Genomic DNA, 22145 nt, shown 5'->3' on the forward strand with positions numbered 1-22145 from the left:
TCATGATCTTCGATGTTATCATTATTTTCATCATAACAATAGCTAGCTGTTATATAACGCTTTAAAATTTGTGAAGCACATTACATATGGTAACTAATCTGATCCTTACAACAACCCTGGGAGGTAGGTACTATCATTATTCCCACTTGACAGATTGGGAAACTGAGGCTGCAAGAGGTCTAGTAACTTGCCCAGGGTCTAGAAGTTACTAATCTCTGATTATGTCTCAGGGTCTGATTCTAAGTGTGTGTCTAAATGTTTAAGTTTCTGATGCAGGATTCAAACTCATATCTTCCTGACTCCAGATCTCACATTGTCTACACTTCTCCACTAAATGCCCACTGAGGGGTGGGGAAGGAGGACTATACTTTGGAACCTGTAGTGTAAACAGTGGATGTGGTGGTTCCTAATGGGGTATTAGCTAGAGAAGTCATCCTCACCCGGTTCTGTTTGTCACTTTTTTCCGGGTCACATGGTATCTACTTATTGTTTGGAACAACTTGCGGCCCAAATACCAGGATTTTATTGCATTGTTTTACAGAGAAGAGGAGGGTTGGAAACAACATGCTTGGAATGTGCTTAAGCACTGGAGTTTCCTGTGGCTGGTCACCATATTTTGTCTGCACTTACACACAAGATTCAGCTGTTCTGGAGAGTGTAGCAGGGGCAGGGCCCTGAAGGATAATTAAGATTAGGCAGTATAGGAAATCTCAGATTTGGAAAATACTTTAGAGATTATGATTATGATGTGCAGTCATGACAGGGAGATCACTGTTTTGGGGCAGTTCTCATTATTATCAAGTTCTTCCCTATATTGAGGCAAAATCTACCCTTTTCGACTTTTACCCATTGTTCATGATTCTGTGCTATGGGGCCAGAGGTTCCATAGCTTTGGATGACAACTAAGATTCCTCTGGCTCCCACCCAATTCTTTGGCATCCAGATTATATCCAGTTCTTTATGGGGTCTCTCTCCTCCTGACCTTTCTTAGATGGTCTAGGCATGCGCTAAACCTCCATGTAATGTTAATGGGATTTAAGATCTTCCCCACCCATTAATAGGCCTCACTTGGAGCCCATTAAGGGAAGCTTGCTTAGGGGAGGCTTGCTTATAGGAAGGCTTTCACACCTTTTGCTAATTTCTAATTAGGCTCTGAGTCACCAGGGTTGTGATGCTTTCTGGCTCTGAGAAGTGTATATATACTCTGAGTTGGTATTTTGCTTTGGAGGCTGACTAATGAGAAGGATCTTGTGATTACCTGTTCAAGATTGTGAGTGACTGTATGTTCAGAGCTTCCCAACTGCTCAGACAACTCTCTCAATTCGGGGATGTAAGTTGATTCAGGCAGTCAGATCCCTGTCTGTTGGTCTTTATTTCTCTGCTTGTATTATCTCTAAAGTTCAGAGTGCTGACTTTGACTCTGAACTAGTGAATGTGATTAAAAAAGACTGTTGACCTCTTAAACAGTTATATTCCTAGCAAAGCAGATCTAAGAACCTGTGCTAGCAGCCATCCTGGATATGCCAGTGTGATTACCATTATATTCCATTATCTATGATTACTGCACTTATTGCACATAGTCCTGATTAGAGTTATGTGTGTGTAGGTATGTATCTTTGTATGTATATATGTATGTATTTATAAATACATAATTCATAAATATAGTTAGATACACATATATACATATGAATCTATATATGTATATGTGTGTATATATAGAAAAATATTAGATTCAAATATCTAGATATCTATATAAACATACATAAATATGTGCATGTACATGTATATATACACACATGTATTTAGAAAGATGATAGCTATCTAGATATGTATATAGACATATACATATATGGGAATATACCTAGAAAGATATCTCTCTATTTCTATCTCTTTCGCTATCTCTATCTTTCACTTTATTGAATTATAAACTTCATAAGAGCAAGATCTGTGTCGTATCTCTGTGTGTCTCCAGAGGCCTTTCAAATAGTATATAATTAATAGATTTTTATTGAATTATACACAATCTGGAGGTCAGACCTGCTCCAAAGAACTCCCCAGTCCAAGCTCAAACAATTTGTAATCCAAGCACAAGGCTGACCACAAAGAACTACAGACTAGGCAGGGTATGGCCTTCTTTTCTGCAAGAGGTTCTGCTAAGCCACTCAATTAATCTACAAACATTTTATTAAGCACTTACTGTGTGCTAGGCACTAGGACTGGGGTTACAAAGAAAAAAAATGTAAAAATAGTCCTTTCCATCAAGAAGTTTAAGCCTAATTCCCTACCCTGCTCCCTCTTCCTCCTCTCTACTTCCCCTTTCCTCCTTCCCCTTTTTCCCCCACTGCCTCTTCCTCCCTCCACCTCCCCCCACACAATGGACTTTTCTTTCCTTCAGTGGAGTGTTGAGCTGGACATGGAGGGCAAAGCCCTGGGGGAGCAGGATAAAGGGAATGCTTTACCTTCACTAGATTTTATTCATAGTTTTATCTGTGCTCAGCTCAGCTCACTTCACCTCTGTGAAGCCTTCCATGAGGTCACTGTGTCTTATTCCCACCTAAAACTGTTCTCTTGGTCCTCAAACTTGCTTGAAGTATTTTGCATTTCTTATTTTCTCACACCACACTCTCCCTTGTACGACACTATGCATTTGCTATTTCCCCTCTCCCCAACGCCCATAAGAGTCTAAGTGCCATGAGGACAGAAACTGTATTATTTTCTTTTCTCTTATTTCCCTCCCTCCACACTTTTTCCTCAGTCTAGTCTTTATCAAAGCTCATTGGTTTTCCTTTGTAAAAAAGACTTGTTTTGGGGGTGGCTAGGTGGCACAGTGAGTAAAGCACCAGCCCCAGAGTCAGGAGGACCCGAGTTCCGTTCTGGCCTCAGACACTTAACACCCACACAACAAAACTAGCTGTGTAACCTTGGGCAAATTACTTAACCCCAATTGCCCTACAAAAAGGCAAAAAAAAAAAAAGACATTTTTCACATGCATTTATTGTCTCTCTTCCCCACCACCAATAAATTCAAACAATTTAAAAAGCTCCTCATAACAAGTGTGCACAGTCCAGCAAATCAAATCCCCACATTGGTCATGTCCAAAAACCTATGAGACTTCATGTATCAGGGTCCTTCTTTGTATCCAAATATAAGGCTTCGTATACAATAAGCATTCAATAAATATTTGTTGAAACAAATTGAATTGTTAGATCAACAATGCTAAAGGCAGTCCTGCTGTGGTTCAACATCATAGGTCCATCATCAGAGAGGAGAGAGTGCCATTCTCTGGGCCCTGCTTAGAAAATACAGGTGCAGCCCACAGCGATAGTCTCCATGACAGGCCTTGGGGCACAGGCCTTCTGCTGCCTCCAGCCAACCCGGGGAAACAGGGAGCAGAGATGGCGACGTACAGGGATCTGGCTGTAAATAGGGACGCTCACCATGGTTCGGTCCTCCTGCATCGTGAAGGGATTGATACAGCCTAGACAAAGACAGCGGGCCTCGGGGAGGTCCACAGGGATTCGAGCTGGGTCATGATTCAGGCTGCAGGAGAGATGCAGGAGGAAGGCTCACTGGGAAGGAGCTATTCACCAAGTCCTCCCTCGTCCCCTTGGCCCAGAGGTGAGGGCTAAGATTAAGATCCAAGCCTCTGCCCTCTGGTCACCTCTCCGCACCCCAAAGCCTTTGACTAAACATAGGAGAATTCTCTGAAGTACTATCTTCTGTTCAAAAATATAATTAACACTGCTCTGCAGAATCTTGGAATCTGAGACAGAGGAGGACGGCTAAGGCTCTGAGCAGGCTTCCCCCAGACATCCCCTTGGTAAGTGTTCATCCTGCCTCGACTAGAAGGCCCTTAGTGATGGAAACTCGTGATCTTTAGAGACTCTTCTAATACCAAGTTTATCCTTATATGGAACTGAAATTTGCCTTTCCGCAACTTGCCCCCCTGTTCCTGTGCTGTGCTCTAGGGCCAAGCAGAATAAATTCTCTATCTCTTCCACATCACCCCCCTCAATTGCTTTAAGATAGTGGTCATGTTCCCCCACTAATTCTCCTCTTCTCCAAACCAAACATCCCAATGTCTTCAACCTAAAGTAATAATAGCTAACACTAATATGGTCCTTTAAGGTTTGCAAAAGCATTTTCATTCAAACAACTCATTTGATCCTCACAACAACTCTATTAAATAGGTGCTATTATTTTCATCTCTATTTTACAGATAAGGAAACTGAGGCAGACAAATGTAAAGTGATTTGCATAGGATCAAGCAGGTGGTAATTGCATCAATAATAGCTTCCTGTTGCCAGAGTCAGGATTATGAAGGTGGTATCTCCATCCTATAAGTTTAATTGTCTTTGTTTTTTATATTTAGTTAGGGATTTAAAGTGTTTTGCATATGTTGTTTCATTTGGTTCTCACAATAACCTTGTGATTTCATTGGTGTAAGGAGAAAAACATATCAGCAAATTAGTTGGGGTCTTGGGCTTAGAGCACTAAGAAGCTGAGTGACTTTTCCAGGGTCACACAGCCGGTATATGTCAGAGAAGGGTCTTGAACCTCACTATGGTCAAACAGCAAGTAATTATATCTTCATTTTGTGGATGGGAAGAAAGGGGCTCATAGAAGTGGTTTCTTGTCCAGGGGTGTGTAGACAGTAAGGGATAAAGCCTGAATTGGAACCCAGGTCTTTCAAATACAAGGCTGGCATTCTTTCCACATTACAAGTACCCTTTCTATTATTACCTTCACTTGATTTTATTCAGAGTTTATTCAGGCTCAGATCAATTGTCAATGGCTCTTTCTACATGGTTAGCGTCCTTAACTTTATTTAGTTTTTGCTGTGGGAAAGCAACCTTTGAGTCAGAATGGAGCCTACAAGTAACCTGGTAATATTCTCCATGTGAATATAGTATGGTGAAAACAACACTAGATTTGAAATCAGAAAACCCAGATTCAAATCTTGGCTTTTCTACTTATTACCTGATTGCCTTTGGGTAAGTTCATCTGGGCCTCAGTTTCCATATCAGGGAATGAAGGAATGGGGCAGTTAGGTGGCTCAGCGGATAGAACACCAAGCCTGGAATTATGAAGACCTGAGTTCAAATCCAGCCTCAGACACTTACTAGCTGTGTGTGACCCTGGGCAAGTCACTTAACCCTATTTGCCTGAATTTCCTGATATATAAAATGAGTTGGAGAAGGAAATGGTAAAACCATTCCAGTATCTTTACCAAGAAAACCCCCCAAAAGGTCATGAAGAGTCAGACATGACTGAAAATGATGAAACCATGGCAGCAAACTAAGGAGGATGGACTTTGTTGCTTCCCTGCCCTGTATCCTATGATTCTACCAGTCTCCTATGATGGGTATGGGTTTCTAGCCTAGTGCCAACACCCCCTTTGTGTCCTTGAGCAAGTGACTTTACTTCTGTGATGCTCTACCTTTCCTTTTTTTTGATAATATTATTCGCCCAACCTATCCCATAGGGTTGTTGTGAGGAAAGTGCTTTGTTAATCTTAATATACTGTAGGCACATGAGCTGGAGCACAGGATAGTGGAGAGAGAGCTGGACTTGGACCCAAGATATTAGATTTCATGGTGACAGCCACTTTGTCTTGACTAAAGCACGCCCCCCTCCCTGGGTTTCCGTTTCCTCATCTGTAAAATGAAGGGTCAAAATTAGAAAAACTGAAGGGTGTCTACTGGCTTTGCCATTCTAGGCATTCATCCCTTATTGTGGGGACCAGATGCTGCACTCACCTGTACGCCCATGGGGACAGGCTCCGCTTGTTGGACATCCACAGCTGCAGGTTGACCTCACACTTGCCCTTGGATGACTCTGAGCTGTTCCTCAGCTGGGTCACCATCTCCTGAATGCTCCTCTCATATTCTTCCATTAAGGCGAACACCTTCTCCCCTGGCAGCTTCACCCTTTGGACCGAGTCTAAGGGTCCTTGAGCCACTGAGGGAAGACCTTTTGGCCTCGCTGACCCTTTCCTCTTTCCTTTGGGATTCTGGAGTTTGGCCTTTGGCTGCCCTGGGATACCCAGTGTCAGGGAGAGAAAGATGGACACAGCAAGGAGTCCAAGCTAAAGAAAGAGCCCATGGAAGTGTTACAATCTAGTTTGACTCAGCAGAGAGACAAGCGGCAGGCCTCACTCCAGAACCTTTGTGAGGTCAGAGAGTGAGAGGCCCTGACCGTGTGAGGCAGCCCAAGGAGAGAAGCATTCCGTATTCCAGAACCTTCTCCCCTAACTGCCTGCTGCAATGTCCAGGCTTCCCTTTGCCCTTCCCCACCCGCCCGCAAACACACCTAGCACCGCCCGTTCATGCCCACTCAGCCATCCCCACTCCCACGCATAGGTTCTTATACATAATGGTGCACATTCCCTCCTTCCACTAAAACCACTCATACTTACCTTCCATCAACAGTCAACCACCCTACTTCATTTATACATTTCTTCATTTCTGTACTATTTCATACATACCAATCCATTCACATTTACTCCCACTCCCTCACCCCTGTCATAAGATACACAGGATGGCAAAGATGCCATTGAAAAATACCCCCTCTCTCAATATAACAATTTTGAGATAATTATTAAAATATTAAAAATAATTGCTCTAGAATCATGGGATTTTTGATTTCAGAGTTAGAGGGAGCTGTTGAGATTATCTAGTCCATTCTCCTCATTTTACAGATAAAGAAACTGAGATCAAGAGAGGAGAAGTAGTGTCTTGCCAAAAGTCACATAGACAGTAAGTGATAAAGTCAGAATTTTACTTAATTCTATACTTCTGTTAGTGACTTCGTCTTCCCATTCGTTGTCATTGCTGTTGTTTAGTCCAAATCTTCATGACCCTGGTTGGGGTTTTCTTGGCAGAGATACTGGAGAAGTTTGCTATTTCCTTCTCCAGCTCATTTTACAGATAAGGAAACTGAGGCAAACAGGGTTAAATGATTTAACTAGAGTCACACAGCTAGTAAGTTTCTGAAGCCAGTTTGGAACTCAAGAAAATGGGTCTTCCTGACTCCAGGGGAAAGCAGTCTATCCACTTTACTGCCTACCTGCCCTATCTTCCCAGTCATCTAGACTCAAAACTTCGATGAAATCATCGACTCTCCCTCTCCCTTATCATTGCTTCCAATGAGCTTCCTAATCCCATTGATTCCATCTCCAAATATCTCTTGCATCTATCCCCTCCTCTCCAATCATGTCGCCTATTTCCGTATCTCATTATCTGTCACTGGGACAATTATAGAAGTTTCCTCATTAACCTCCCTTCCACTATTGTCTTTCCTTCCTAGTCCAGCCTTCACATAGCTAGTACCTTTATCTTTCCCCAATTCAGAAACCTTCCATTGCCCCTTATTGCCTAGAAAATAAAATGCTAACTCCCTAACTTGTCCTTTGGGGTCCTCCATAATCTGGGTCCAAGTAACCTGGCCAGCCCTCTTTTACATTATTCCCCTGGAAACACTCTAGATTCTGAGCAGATTGCATTAGCAGCTAATCTCTAATCTTCTGCTGCTGTCTGTTGCCTCTGTACGTTTGCTGGCTCTCTCTCATGCCTGAAATGTACTTCCTCCTTGTTTCTACCAATTAGAATCCTTCCCTTCCTTGAAGGCTCAGTTTAAATGCCAATTCTTCCATGAAGCCTTTCCTAATTCCTTCCAGATGAAAGTCATCTCTACCTTGAATTTTCCTAAGGTATTTTGTCTGGCTCTCTATTTTGTCCATAACCCCCTCTGTCCCCGGCCCCCATCACATTATAACTTGTGTTGCAGAATCAGTTTCTCACATATGGATAAGAACTCAAGAACAATCTAGCTTGAAGAATACCTGAACAGGGAATTCCCTCTGCATCACACCTGATGGTGAGGGAGGTCACTATTTCCAATCAGCTGTCACTTCAGCTTTTTAGCATACACTGCCTTCTCTCTTCAGACAATGCCGCCATCCTGGTTCAAGCCCTTATCATCTCATGCCCTGAACCATTGCAGAAGTATCTCCTTATTCTACTTTATCCTCTAGCCAGCTGTCAAACTGATCTTCCTAAAGCACAAATTTGATCACGGCAACCCAACCATTCCATAAACTCCAGTGGCTCCTTATTACCTCTAGAGTCAAATACAAAGAAGTCCACTCACTATTCGACCTTTAAAGCCCTTCATAACATACTTGTTTCCTTTCTCTCCAGTATTTTTACATATTAATTTTCTCCATGTATTTTATAAATCCAGTGGCATTCACCTTCTTGCTATTCCTTGCCACTGTATAACCCTTCCTCCCTTCTGACTTGTTCTGGGAACAGTAATCAAATCAATACCATGATTGTTTCTGGAAATGACCCATCAGCAGATTGCTCTATGGCTCCACTCATCATCCCAATAACCTTGCCTTTCCGTCTTTGGTTACCACACTCCCCATTAGAATGTAAATCCCACATTTGGACAGAGAGTCTTTTCTGTTTATGCCCCCAGAGCTTATCATAATGCCGGAATATAGTAAACCCTTAACAAATGCTTTTAAATTAAATGACCAATTAATTAATGTTCCTGAAGGCAGAGATAATAAAAATAAAACTAGCTAACATTTCATAGTACTTTAAAATTATTTGTATTTATTTTTTGCTTTTTTGTTGGGGTAGGTGTTAAGTGACTTACCCAAGGTCATATGGCTAGTTTTGTGTTAAGTGTCTGAGGCCAGATTTGAACTCAGGTTCTCCTGACTCAAGGGCCAATGCTCTACTCACTACGTCACCTAGCCATCCCTGCACTTTAAAATTAGCAAAGCACTCTGCAAACACTATCTCATTTGATCCTTAAATCAGCACCAGAAAGTAAGTGCTATTATTATCCCCATTTTTATAGATGAGGCAACTAAGACAAACAGAGGTGAACTTACTTGTCTAGTATCACGTTGAGAATAAGTATGTGGGGCAGAACTATGCCATTCTTCATTTGTGTTTCCTTTGCTTAACAAATTGAATTGAAATTAAAGCTTTGATGCTTACCTATGTTTCCAGTCTGTACCTGATTCCTTCCCTAAGCAATGCTCATGGCTGTAACTGTAACAGTCATCTCTAGATATATGAAGTTATTATTCTCTACGATCATTACTATATATCTAGAGATGATTATTACAGTAATAGCTATGAGCATTGCTTAAGGAAGGCATATGATTTTTTATATAAGATTATTACAGTTATTATTATAGCATTGCTTAGGAAAGAAATGGGATTTTATATCTATATCTAATATGATTATTAGAGGTACAATTATGAGCATTGCTTAGGGAAGACTTTTCATATATACATACATACATACATATATGTGTATGTATCTATGTTTGTGTGTGTGTGTGTACGCACACATATATCCTAGCAATTTCTATACTACTTTAACATCCATTAGAATGTGAGCTCCTTGAAGGCAGGAATTGGTCTTTCTTTGTGGGAATGGAGTGTTTAGCACAACACCTGACACAGAGTGTACATTCAATGACTGCTTGTTCATTGGCTATCAAATTTTATATATTTGGGAGTCAGAGTGGTGTAGCTAAAGAAACCTGGTTTCAGAGTAAAAATCAAAACAAAGCAAAACAGAAAACGTCACCAGAGCTTGGCTTTGAGTCCTGCCTTTGACCCTTAAAGCTTATGACTCTTAAGTCTTTGATGCTTGGGGCAGCCAGGCTTACTAGCACAGTGAGTAAGAGCACTGGCCCCAGAGTTGGGATGATCTGGGATTGAATCCAGGCTCAGACACTTAGCACCCATCCAGAAACACCTGGCCACGTAACCTTAAGCAAGTTACGTAACCGCAATTGCTTAAAAAAAAAAAAACTTTGACCCTTCCAACCCCTATGACTTTTGGTGTGTGACTTAACTACCCTGAGCCTCAGTTTCTTTATTTGTCAAATGAGGACATTAAAGTAGATGGTCTTTAATGGCACTCTAGCTCTAAGATTGCATAAATCTGCAAGACCACATAGACTCCTTCCTGTCTACCATCTGAAAGGGTCTTGCAGGAAGCAAAGAAATAGTTATGTTTTCATGTTGCACACCACGTTGTCAGTACTGCAAACAAGCCATCCCTGTTACTGTGGGAAAGGGGATAAAAATGACTGCTGGCTGGAAGCCGACAAGTGTCTAGAGCGTGGGGCTCAGCTCTGAGGCTTTGAGAATGCACTGGTGTAAGTAAGTCTGTAAGCTCAAGGACTGCGGGGGAGACAGGCCAAAGGGGGCCTGTCCAACAGGGAGACTTAGCAGAGCACAGGAATAAATGACCAGGTCAAGGTGACCAGAGGATGAATGGATTCATCAACACGCATGGGCAGTAAAACTGTTGCCTGGACAACAGAGGCGCTCCCCTACTGGAGAGTGGATTGAGCATGTGTAGAGCTCTGCAAGCAATGGGGGCAAGAGATCCAGGACTAATGTTTGAGTGACATTTGAGAATGGGTGTGAGTGGGGTAACTCTGGCAAGTATCTTGGGTGTGGGAGGAGAGTGGGATGTGGCTTACTGAATTTGTCATCCTGTTTTGGGAGAAAGACTTGGGCTCAGACGGCACTTTCATTCTTATAGCCCTTAGCCAGAGCATTGTAGGTTCAAGGAAAGTAGATGAATCCAGGTTCCCTTTATAGACTTCTCTTGTAACTCCTATTAGCTACAATGGGGCTCAGCGGTGGGGTCTGGGAGCTACAGGGGAAGTTGGTGCAGTTGGCAATAAGGAACCTGACTGATCGCTCATCTTCTGGGAGCTGATGGTATGGTGGGTTCAAGATGCTCTTAGAAGAAAGGGCAATAATACTTATATACTCAGAATCCAAATTACAGATAAGGAAAAGTGAGATTTACAAGTTATTTTAAAACAGTTAACAAGTAGGAAAGATACTTGTCCCTGGGGAAAGAAGATTGTTCTTCCATGAAAGCTTAGTCGATAAACATTAGAGCAGAGCTGTAATTGGAAATCAATGCCTGGGACAAACAGCACAAAACAAGCCCTCAAGTCAGCTTTTTAAAGACACATTCAGTTTGGCCAAGGTCCGGCACTAGAATCCTTCCCGCTATGGGGAGGAGCTTACCTAAATAGGATTTGACCACTGGGAGGAAGAACTATGCTTCGTCAACTAACTAGTGATTTTTGCTAACTCGATAAAAGAATTCATTATTTCTATTCTGCTTAATGTATGTTTCCTGGGGACAAAGTCCTGGTGGCTTCATCCTAGTTACAGCCCTTCATTGCAGTCTTGGATAATAAGAGCAAAAGAATCTGCGAGGGGAGGGGAAGGGTAATGTTCTGGCAGGTTTTGATGCCCCAGATCACTGAAAATGAGGGACAGATGTATGTAAAAAAGAGAAATGGGATCCAGAGCTAGGGGGGTTAGCATTTAAGCAAGAAAAGGAAGCTTGAAAGTAAAATGGTGAAACACAAGAGTTAACAAAGAAACAATTGTGGCAGTTAAATCCGGAGCTGGGGGCAGACTGCAAGACATCAGGCTTTCATTCAATGCCATATTTTCTGTGACCGTGGGAATATTAAACTACAGCAAGAATTATAGGGTGCCTAGGAGAAAGAGGAGAAAGGAACTTGTGTTTGTGATGGAGCAGCGTTACAGAATAAATAATGAATTGTGTTGTTGACTTCCCTGCGGGGAAGAAAGTCTGGGACACCCGGACAAGGTAAGCCTGAAGGAGTTCCTTGGGAGACTGTTTCACTTGGCTCCCTGAAGACAGGAGGATAAATTCTTTCCTCTAAGAGAGCTCTTGGGGCACTATGATCATCGCAGAAAGGGAGACAAGAGAGAAAACAGTTGATGTCTATCTCAGGGAAACAAAATCTGCAGGGCTGAGGTCCCAGAGCAAAGGGATAAAGCTAAGGGACAGCTGAAAGTTTTGACAAGGTCAACCTGAATGAAGCTAAGGTGGGTAAAGCCCTTGGAATCCTGCTGGGGCTGAAGAAGCACAGAAAGGAGAGCAGGAACGTGGACCAGCCAGTGCTTCTCTGCCATGAATTTTGTTTGGCATGCTGCCCATTACAAATGTGTGTGTGTGTGTGTGTGTGTGTGTGTGTGTGTGTGTGTGTGTGTGAGTGTTCGTGCCTTCTCCACAAGACACAGAGAAGAGTCTGTATCATTGGTCAAAGCCCATAGGGGATTGAGGAGAGTAGCAGGTAGGCAGGAGTCAAATAGGGTTGCAAAGGGTAGAAGAAAGGAGACATTTTCCAAAGTGGTGAGCAACCCTGAAAAAAGGAGGAAGTCTTCCCTAAACTGCATAAAGTTCTATTTCATGGAATGGTCATAGGTTTAGAGCTGGAGGAAAAGTCAAGAGGCCGTTGAGGGTGACGCCTTCTCTCTCTCTTTTTTTTTATACTGATGAGGAAACTGAGGCCCAGAGTCAGCATTTAATAAACCCTTGGATTATAAGGTTTTAGCTGCCTTACCTCCCAAGTCCAGTACCTAGGGTCACAAAGCTAGTAAGTGCCTGAAGCAGATTTAAACCCAAGTCTTACTGACTTCATTGCTTGAGCCAGGAAAAAGTCTGCAAAGGTTTAACCTCCTTCAAGAAATGATGACTTTGAAAACTGATTCAGTATTAAATGCATCTGTGGATGTTCAGATACATGTTTATATGAATATGATTTAAATATACAGACACTGGTATGTTAGAAAATACTCTATTTTGGAAAAGTACTTTTTTTTTTTTTACAAGATGCAATATATGAAAGACCTTGGGTCATGGTGGGAAATTATATTGGCTTCTGACTGAGTACAAGGGCAGAAGTAGATAACAGTAGGGTAAAAAAAATTATGAAATTCCATCAGGGCTGCAGTGAAAAAAAAATGGTAGTGAAGGGAGGAAAGCGATGATCACATGATTAATAAATTCAGAGGTCCTTGGGTTTTGGTCATTATCAAGTTAACTTTTACATGACCACTTTCTCATACTTGGCCCGAATTAGGACAATAAATCTCAGCCCTTAATGAATGCTCATGATGCTACATAAATTTGTGCATCAGTATATGAACTGTGAATAAACTTTTTCTATATTTTATTTATTTGGTCTTACTAATTAGAATTCTTTACAGGTATAATTTTGTTAAATGTGGATTTGGTAGGATGAAATTTTAATGTTATTTCTAGAAACTGGAACTTCATATGATTCTAATTGGGTATAATTAATAGGCTCATAGATTTAGATCAATATCTTGCCCAACCCCCTCATTTTATAAATGGAGCAACTGAGGCCCAGACAGGTGATGCAGCCTGTGTCACATAGATGGTAACTGCCAAACTATGTTTTGAATTCAGGTCTCTGACTCCGAATCCAGCTCTTTCCACCCCTGCATTATGTTGTAACTCTTTATTTAGATTAAAATGGACATCAGTGGCACTTAGGTTAGGTTGCTGATGGGAAAAAAGAGTTCCCCCCATGGGAAGCGGTATGTCACAGGTCTTTTGTGGATCCCCTGCCTCCCACGGACTGTTTAATTGGGGAACCAGGCATTAACAATCTGGACAGAGGCAGTGTGGCATAGAGGAAGGATAGCTGGACTTGGATTTGAATCTGGGCTCGAATCCCATCTTTGACACGTGGGCAACCCTGGGGTTTCTCACCTAACCTCTTAGGGCCTCTGCTTCCTCTACGGTGAAGTGGGACCAGTACTGCCTGAAGCTGCTATTTCAAAGGGATATTGATAAGAGGCCATGTATGTGAAGTGCTCCGCGGATACTAAAGCGCAGTGTGAGCTTTGCATATTTTTATTGATGAAGGATTTGGCGATTCCAATAATATTTGCGCATAAGCTCTTCTGTAAGCACCCGATAAAATAGTTTTTAAAACAAACCTGAGTTGTCATTGTTTGTTTGTTTCAATTGTGTCCGACTCTGCGACTCCACTCGGGGTTTTCTCAGCAGAGATACTGGAAGAGTTTGCCATTTCCTTCTCCAGCTCCTTTTACAGATTAGGAAACTGAGGCAAACAGGGTTAAGTGACTTGCCCAGGGTCACAGAACTAGTAAATATCTGAGGTCACACTTGAACTCAGTCTTCCTGACTCTAGGCTCGGTGCTCTATCCACTGCACCACCTAGCTGCTCTACAAAACTGAGAAGGTATATTTTAAAACAATTTTATAAGGGTCAGTCAAAAGGCTGCACTTGAGGACCTAGAGGGCCACAGGTTCCCCACCCTTGCACTAGAGGGATTCTGATTTTGACGAAGCACAATGTCTTATTTCCAAGAAGACACTATAGAAAATAAAGCAGTGGATCTATGGTTATTGGATAGAGCCAGATGTTCCTTTCTACTTTCCCAAAGAGAGGAAGGATATAGTCCATAAGTGGTTACGTGGCTTTAATATATAGAAGCATGTCTTGGTACAGCACATGAACTGTTTTAGTGACCACTCTTAGAGACCATGAAAGCTGGCTGTTTCATTATCTGGAGTGTATCAGAGGTGAGGGTTGTCCCAGAATCCCCAAATTCTTTCAGACTTGTGGACAGGATGTAGCAAGGATAACCTTGCACCTAATTACATTAAAGGAGTGGATGATATTGGCCTGATCCCTAACCTCCTAGGTAGGGATGAATGTTTCTCTTGGTGGGGGGTCAAGGCAGCATCTATAGGGAAGGATGATGTGGCAACTCAACATTTGATAATTCTCTTCTATTAGTGGATCATTCCCCACATCCTTGCTTTCCATATGAGGAAAATGGAGGAGCTTTTGGAGATCCTAGAAAACTAAATGCAACATTCTACCATGCAAAGTCATCTGGGCAAATTGGGAACCACATCCTGATGGGTAAGCTTCTGGATGCTTCTGGCACAGGGGGAATTGGGTTCAAATAGGACAGAGCGTACACCTGCGCGGGTGCCCTTACATGTGTTTTGTGTTTGCTTATATGTGTATCTGTTGTTTTCCCCAGCAGAATATAAGGCTCTTGAAGACAGGGACTGTTTCATTTTTGCTTTTGTAGTCTTTTGTAGGGGTTTCTTGGCAAAGATACTGAAGGGGTTTGCCATTTCCTTCTTCAACTCATTTTATAGATGAGGAAACTAAGGCAAATAGCACTCAGTGACTTGTCTAGGGTCATGCCGTTACTGAGTGTCTGAGACTAGATTTGAACTCAGGAAGATGAATCTTCTTGACTTCAGGCCTAATGCTGCATCTGCTGTACCACCTTGTTGCCCAGGTATATGTGAATCATAAAATAAAAATGGACTTTCTTCTACTCTTGGTGAAATGACCAGATGGCTAACTTCTCTTTCCAATACTGGAACAGCAGCTCAGATAACAAAATGCATAGACAGGGGTTGCAAATGAAGAATGAATGGGCTGTGATGTGCTGGGAGAAGTGGGTCATGTGCTATTGGGACTATGAGCCTGGGGGGGGCATATTATTGCTTCCCTTTTTGTTCTTGGTTCACACAAAACCTCATGGCGGCTGGAGCAACTGTAATAATGACTTTTGCTATTAATGGAAGGAGGGATAACTGGGGTATCAGGTTGGGACAGAGTCATTTAAAGAGTAACAGGTTGACTGCTAAGTAATAAAAGAGAAGGGCAGGATCCAGAAGTCAAGGACAAAGTGAGGGCTTGTTTAAATAAGTTCATGTAATAAAATATGACGGTAGTGTTAGGATGGGCTGAGGATAACCTTGGGCAGATAGGGTGTTTTAGTATTAAGATAGGATTAATAATAATAATAGCTAGCATTTATATAACACTTTAAGGTTTGCAAAGCACTTTATAAGTACTATCTCATTTTATCTTTACAACTATCCTGAGAGCCGGGTGCTCATTTTACAGATGAGGAGACCAAGGGGGGTGAAGGTTACGGGGCTTGCCCAAGGTCACAGAGATGGTAAGTGCCTGAGGCAGGACTGTGAATGTAGGCCTTCCTGGCCCTAGGTCCACTCTCTACCTATTGTACAACCGAGCTGCCCCTTAAGATGGGTCCACAGGAGGCATGCTCTAAGTGTGCCAGTAGGACTCTTATGGGCAGCAGAGCACCCCAACCCTCCAGTACTAGAACTTGAATTGAGCATGTTCCAAACTATGTAAATACTTGCTAATTATATTATAATGAGACCAACAGCAGCAGATAGGGGACGTCGGGATCATCGCCGAATGACATTAGAAGAGGGAGTAAGGGAGGGACAATACAGCTCAATAAGAGGGGAAGGGGAGGAGAGTGGGCGTCACTTACTGGAGATGAGGTCCTGTCTGTGGGGGGAAGACAGGCCGTTTGTGGGTATCGAGTCCTTTCCCTGTAGCTCTTAGCTGAAGATCCGTGAGCTTGACAAAATACCCAGGCAAATCGAGACTTGAGGGAGACCACCGCATGGCAGTGGGAGGAAGGGAAGGGGAAGCGTCCTAGGTCAGAGGGGGTGAAGCTGCGGCCTTGAGGACACACGTGGCCTTCTAGGTCCTCAAGTGCGGCCTTTGGACTCAGTCCCACTTTCACAGAACAAGTCCTTGTATTAAGGGGATTTGTTCTGTGAAGTTTGGATTCAGTCAAAGGGCCACACTTGAGGATCTAGAGCATCACAAGGGGCCTCAAGATCACAAGTTCCCCACCCCTGTCCTAGATAGTCAAGTCCTAACACCTCCTGATAGAGTCTGGCTGGAAAGAGCATTTTCATTTGGAATTGTCCGGTGTTATTTACCTACATGTCTATAAATGTGCCTTTTTCCTCCTATGATCAATGGCTAACTTGTCCCTTCCTTCTCGTAGTGGACTCTGGAACAGAAATCTTTATCGAACTGGCCAAGGCAGTTACTCTGCTGACAGGCTAATAACAACTACCACCTGTGGAGTTTTTGCTGTTGTTGAGTTGTTTCAGTTATGTCCAGACTCTTTGTGACCCTGCTTTGGGTTCCCTTGGCGAAGAAACTGGAATGGCTTGGCATGTCCTTCTTTGACTCATTTTACAGATGAAGAAACTGAAGCAAATAGGGTTAAGTGACTTGCACAGGGTCACACAGCTATTACGTGTCCAAGGCCAGATATTAACTCATGAGGATGAGTCTTCCTAACTCTAGGCTTGGCCCTCTATCCACTGCACCACCCTGCTGCCCTTGAAGAAATAATAGGGTCCATTAAAAATGAATAGAAAGAAACTGGCTTGTTCTAGGTTACCCTGGGCCACTAGGAATCTAGACTAGCACCCAGGTCTCCATGCTGTTTTCTTTACTGTCTTCCCTTCTTTGCCAGTGTAACACTAACCACCCACAATGAAACATGAAGCAGTCAGTCAAGCTCGTAGGTGTTTGGTTCATATGTGGCTTTTGGGGAAGGATCAGATGATTGTGTCACCCAGATGTTGTAGCCTTTAGACACGGCCTCAAAGTGGGGAGTTTCAACCCAGTTCACCTCCACTCCAACACAGAGAGTGTAGGAGAATAGAAAATGCTTTGTGCCTTGAATCATGAGAGATCTGGGTTTAATTCTGCCTCAGATAACTCGATAGCTGTGTGACCCTGGGCAAGCATGCACGTTTCCTGAACTGTATTCCCCTTACCTGTAAAACAGGGATAGTAAATACTGTTAAAGAAAGCACTTTGTAAACCTCAATGGATCATCTAACACAACTGTTATTATCAGATCAAGAGACGGAAGGCACCTTACAGATCATCAAGGCCGACCACTTCATTTTACAGAGAAGGAAGCTGAGGCCAGGAAAGGGAAAGTGACTCACCTAAGACCACACAGCTGGTGTGATAAGTGACAGAATTTGAATGCACATTCTCTCACTCCATATTCGTTGCTTCGAATCTGCAGCCTGAGGACTGTGATCCAATTCTCTTAACAGTCAGCTATTGGCAAATGTTATAAACTAGGCTCTGTTCCTTCCTTGGCCTGAGGGACCTCCCAGGCATGAAGGCAGAAGACGGGGGACTAGTGAAAGAACGTTTCTCTGATGGACTGGACTTCCAGCCACAGCCATGCGCCAATAAGAAAGAAATAACTGAACGCCAAGATCCCTAAATGGGGGGAAGGGGAGAGAAAGCAAAGGGAGGGGTGAGGGACAGTCACGTACCAGAGTGTGAGCTGAAGGCATTGTAGGGAGCCAGTCGATGACAGCAGGAGCAGCAGCAACAGCAACAGCAGGGATGCCTCCCTTGGACTGGCAGAGAGAGGATGGAACAAGGCAATTATAGATAAAAAGGGGTGTGTTTGTGGGGACTGGGGGGTGGGATAGTTCAGAGCCTCAGCCCCTGGCCATGTCTGGCCTAGATTCATGTTGGCAACAGAGGGGGCCGTGGGCAGCCTCGGAACCTGCCCGGGCTGTTGACAAAAGGACAATGTCCTGTGTGTCTGGTGGAGCCTGGCTGGACAGCGTCTCTGCTCTTGGCTTGTGGCCACCTGACCACCAGCACCCACAGTGCACACTGAGACAATCAGGTTCCCTGGATGGACTTTGGGGGGAGGGTGAAGGTTGGGGAGGTGCGGTCAGAAGAGCAAACGTCCTCAGCAGTTTCTTTGGCTGCAGCTGGAGTCCAGCCTAATCTCACAGGGAAACAGCTCCTGAGCTCTGCAAAGAAGCCATGCTTTCAACAAGAATCAGGGGGGTTGTGCTCTAATTCCTGCTCTGCCACTAACCTATTCTGTGACCTTGGGCAAGTCACTTCCCATTTCTTAACCTTAATCTATCTGAATGTAAAATGAAAGGTCTGGAAGGGGCAGTTCCTGATATCTCTAGCACTCAATGCTCCACGTTCTAAAATGCCTTCACCTCTGGTCTTCTGTGTTTGAAGATGCCTTCACCCCTGACATTCTACATTCCACATTCGTGTATCTATTTCAACTCTGACATTCTGCATTCTGTGTTCTAAAGTCAATATTAGCTCTGACATTCTATTTTCTGTATTCTAAGGCTCATCTCAGCCCTGACATACTGTGTTCTGTGTTTCAAGGCCTGTCTCAGCTGTGGCATTCTAGGTGGGATTGAGTGTATCCTTTAATTCAGAGAAAATATGAGGTATTTCTTAAAATTGGAGAGATATGGAAGTAGCACGATTGTCCTAGACTTTGTTTAGAAGAAAATTCCTAACCTGTGAGATGGAAGCATGCCGAGAGGAGAGCCACCAGCACTGTGAGGGGGAGCTCAGTGATGACTGCTTGAAGGAACTCTTTCAGGCTACAAAGTCTGGGGCAGGGTGGGGTGGCAATGGAGACGAGATGAGGATAGCTCCCTTAACATATTCATATGGCAGAGGTATTAAACTTGTTCTCTTAGGCCCTGGAAGAAAGAATTAGTAACAAGGGGTAAAAGTCACAGAGAAGCAGATTTAAGCTTTAGGTAAGAAAAAAATTCCTAATAATTAGAATCATCCAAAAGTGGAATGTGTAACTTCAGGAGGTAAGTTTTCCCCTCACCGGAAGGAAATCTTCAAAGCAAACCATGTGTCAGGGACATTATAGAGAGGATTCTTGGTCAGGTACTGATTTGACTCCATAGGCCACAGATTTAGTGTTTGAAGGTTGGTGCCATTGTTATCCCCATTTATTATTTTATTTTATTTTTTTTTAAAGCAATCGGGGTTAAGTAACTTGCTCAAGGTCACACGGCCAGTTATTTCTGGGTGTGGTGCTGAGTATCTGAGCCCGGATTTGATCCAGGTTATCCCGACACTGGAGCAGGTGCTCTTACTCGCTGAGCCACCTGGCCGCCCCATGTTATCCCCATTTATGATGGAGGAAACTGAGGCAGAGAGAGTGATTTGTCCAGAGTCACATAACTAGTAAGTGTTGTATGCTACATTTGAACTCAGGTCTTCTGACACCAAGTCCAGCACTCTACTCACTACACCACTTATCTACCTCTTATTTTGGTAAGAATTTACAAAACACTCTCCTTATTGTACTCTTCTGAGGAAGATGATGCAAATCTTATTGCCTCCATTTTACATACTGGGAAACCGAAGGTCAGGAAAAAGCAAAATGCCTCATTCTGGACCCCATCCGTTGACCACCGGCAGAGGAGAGCCCTGAACCCAGATCTTCTGCCTGCTAGGCTAGGTCTCTTCCTACTGCACCAGCCTCCCGGCCTGGGGGTCTGGCAGAAGGAAGGCAGGAAATAGATCTGGGGGGGCAGCTTTTCATGCCCTCCCCCAAGTGGGTGACAATCTGTGGGAGAGCAAGGGGAGGGGTAAGGAGGTTGTGCCTCAACACATGTGTCCAGAGGCATCTTCCTTACAAAGTTTCCAGTGATAGAGCTGAGCCTTGCTTGGTATTTGACCAAATATGGTGGTATTTCCCCATATTCTCCTGCCCTTGCCAGCTCCTCAGTCATGTAGTACAAACCTCCTCTGGACCCATCCATCTTGTGACATTCCAAAGTGGCTCTCATCCTACAAATGAGCTTCACTTTCCTGCCTTCTTCCCTTTCCTATAAATAACCCTGGGCGGGGGTTGGCAGGACCAGAGAGCTGTGGGACTTTGTCCTCAGCCTCCTGCCTTTTCATCCCTCTCTCCATTCTTTATTATTGAACAGGAGCACAGGGATCTCTCTGGTCCCTCCTGTCACTAAGGAGTCTGAGAACCTTTTCCCTCTAGGTGTCTGATCCTGTATGATCCTCATGATCAACTCATTCACAGTGATAAACAGGTGACTTTCTATTCTACTCACTATGAAAGACCTCATTCCAATTCCAATTCCAAATTTGGGATGGATCGTGTGACATGGGAGACACTGGCACAGGACTGCCCAGCATGGTGTGCCCACATCAAAGAAAGCACTGTGCTCTATGAGCAGAGTAGAATTGCAGTAGCTCAACAGAAAAGTGAGGTGTACAAATTTAGAGACATCTCCATCCCAAATATTCATATGGACTTGCGCCTGAATTGTGGTAGAACCTTCTGGGCTGGGATTGGTCAGATCTACAGTTCGACACAACTCCAATAGAGTGATGTCATTTTGGTGTCTTTGAGAACGAAGGGCAACAAGCAACCAAAAACCTCATGAAGTTCATAAAGTAGAAGGGGCTTTAGAACACGAAGGAGACTTGGGATATGAAGCATAGACCATCGGAGTCGGAATAGCCTTAGGAGTTAGAATGTAGACTGCCGGATCTGGAAGAGGTCTTAGAATAGAGAATATTAGCTCTGAAATTGACCTGGACCATTGGACATGGAATGTCAGAGGTGGAAGGGGTCCTGGACCATAGAACATACAGTCAGAGCTGGAAGATGCCTTAGAACAGATGGTCAAAGCAGGAAGGAGCCTTAGAACATAGGATGTCAGAATTATGTACCAGATGGATCCTATGTTCCCCAGACCTTAGACCATAGAAGAAAGGATTTCAGAGCAGGAAGGTGCTTTAGAACATAGAAGTGGCCTTAGAACTTAGAATATAGTCTGTCAGATGCCTTAGAACAGGAAGGAGCCTTAGAACAGAGTGTCAGAACTGAAGGTGACTTTAGAACATAGAACATGGAATGTCAAAGCTGAAAGGGGATTTAGTACACGGAACATAAAATTTGTAAGAGACCTTAAAAGACAAAAGATAGAATACCAAAGCTAGAAAAGACTGTAGAGCAAGGAAGATAGCTGAAGCAGGAAGTGGAACTTTGTCTCTGGAGCCCACTCAGGGCTCTTTCTATGGGATTACTTATCTTCCCACACCACGAAGATGAGGCTGGTCTTGCAGAAAGTTTGACACAGATGAGGCTTGCTTAGGTGCTTCTGGCTTCTCTTTGTAAGCTTTCTTTGCTCCAACCCTTCTGTTGCTGCACAGTAGAATCAGAGAGGTCAGAGAGGAACCTCAGGGACCACCTGCTCCCACACATACTGAGAATCTCCTCTCCATCTCCCTCCACAGACCTCTAGTTATAGGAGATTCACCATTGGCTAAAGTAGAGCATTCTTACATGTTAGGAAGTTTTTCCTCAAATCAAGTTGAAATCTACCTCTAGACCTTTCAGCATTGTGTGTACGTCTTCCCTTTGGGGATTCGCAGAACGAGTTTGGGTAGAGGGCCAGGTCTGGAGTCAAGGAGATTCCTCTTCCTTAGTTCAAATCTGACTGTAGACATTTACTAGCTGTGTGACCCTGGGCAAGTCACTTCACCCTGTTTACTCCAGTCTCCTCATCTGTAAAATGAGCTAGAGAAGGAAATGGCAAACCATTCCAGT

At 43.4% G+C, this 22145-nt stretch overlaps 1 protein-coding gene across 1 annotated transcript; it reads right to left on the minus strand.

The window, feature by feature from the left end:
* Nucleotides 1–2995: 2995 nt before the first annotated feature.
* On the minus strand, nucleotides 2996–18132 carry IL17B (interleukin 17B). Its single transcript, XM_069102271.1, has 3 exons — nucleotides 18049–18132; nucleotides 5760–6088; nucleotides 2996–3540 (listed from the first exon to the last, which is right to left on the minus strand). The coding sequence occupies exons 1-3, from the start codon at nucleotides 18067–18069 to the stop codon at nucleotides 3294–3296; spliced, it is 597 nt and encodes a 198-aa protein (XP_068958372.1). The 5' UTR covers nucleotides 18070–18132; the 3' UTR covers nucleotides 2996–3293.
* Between the last annotated feature and the right edge of the window lie 4013 nt (nucleotides 18133–22145).

This window comes from Petaurus breviceps, unplaced genomic scaffold, assembly GCF_028583685.1.
Source record: "Petaurus breviceps papuanus isolate PSGF00001 unplaced genomic scaffold, PetGlider_PUasm1.0 551, whole genome shotgun sequence".
NCBI classification, from domain to species: Eukaryota; Metazoa; Chordata; class Mammalia; order Diprotodontia; family Petauridae; genus Petaurus; species Petaurus breviceps.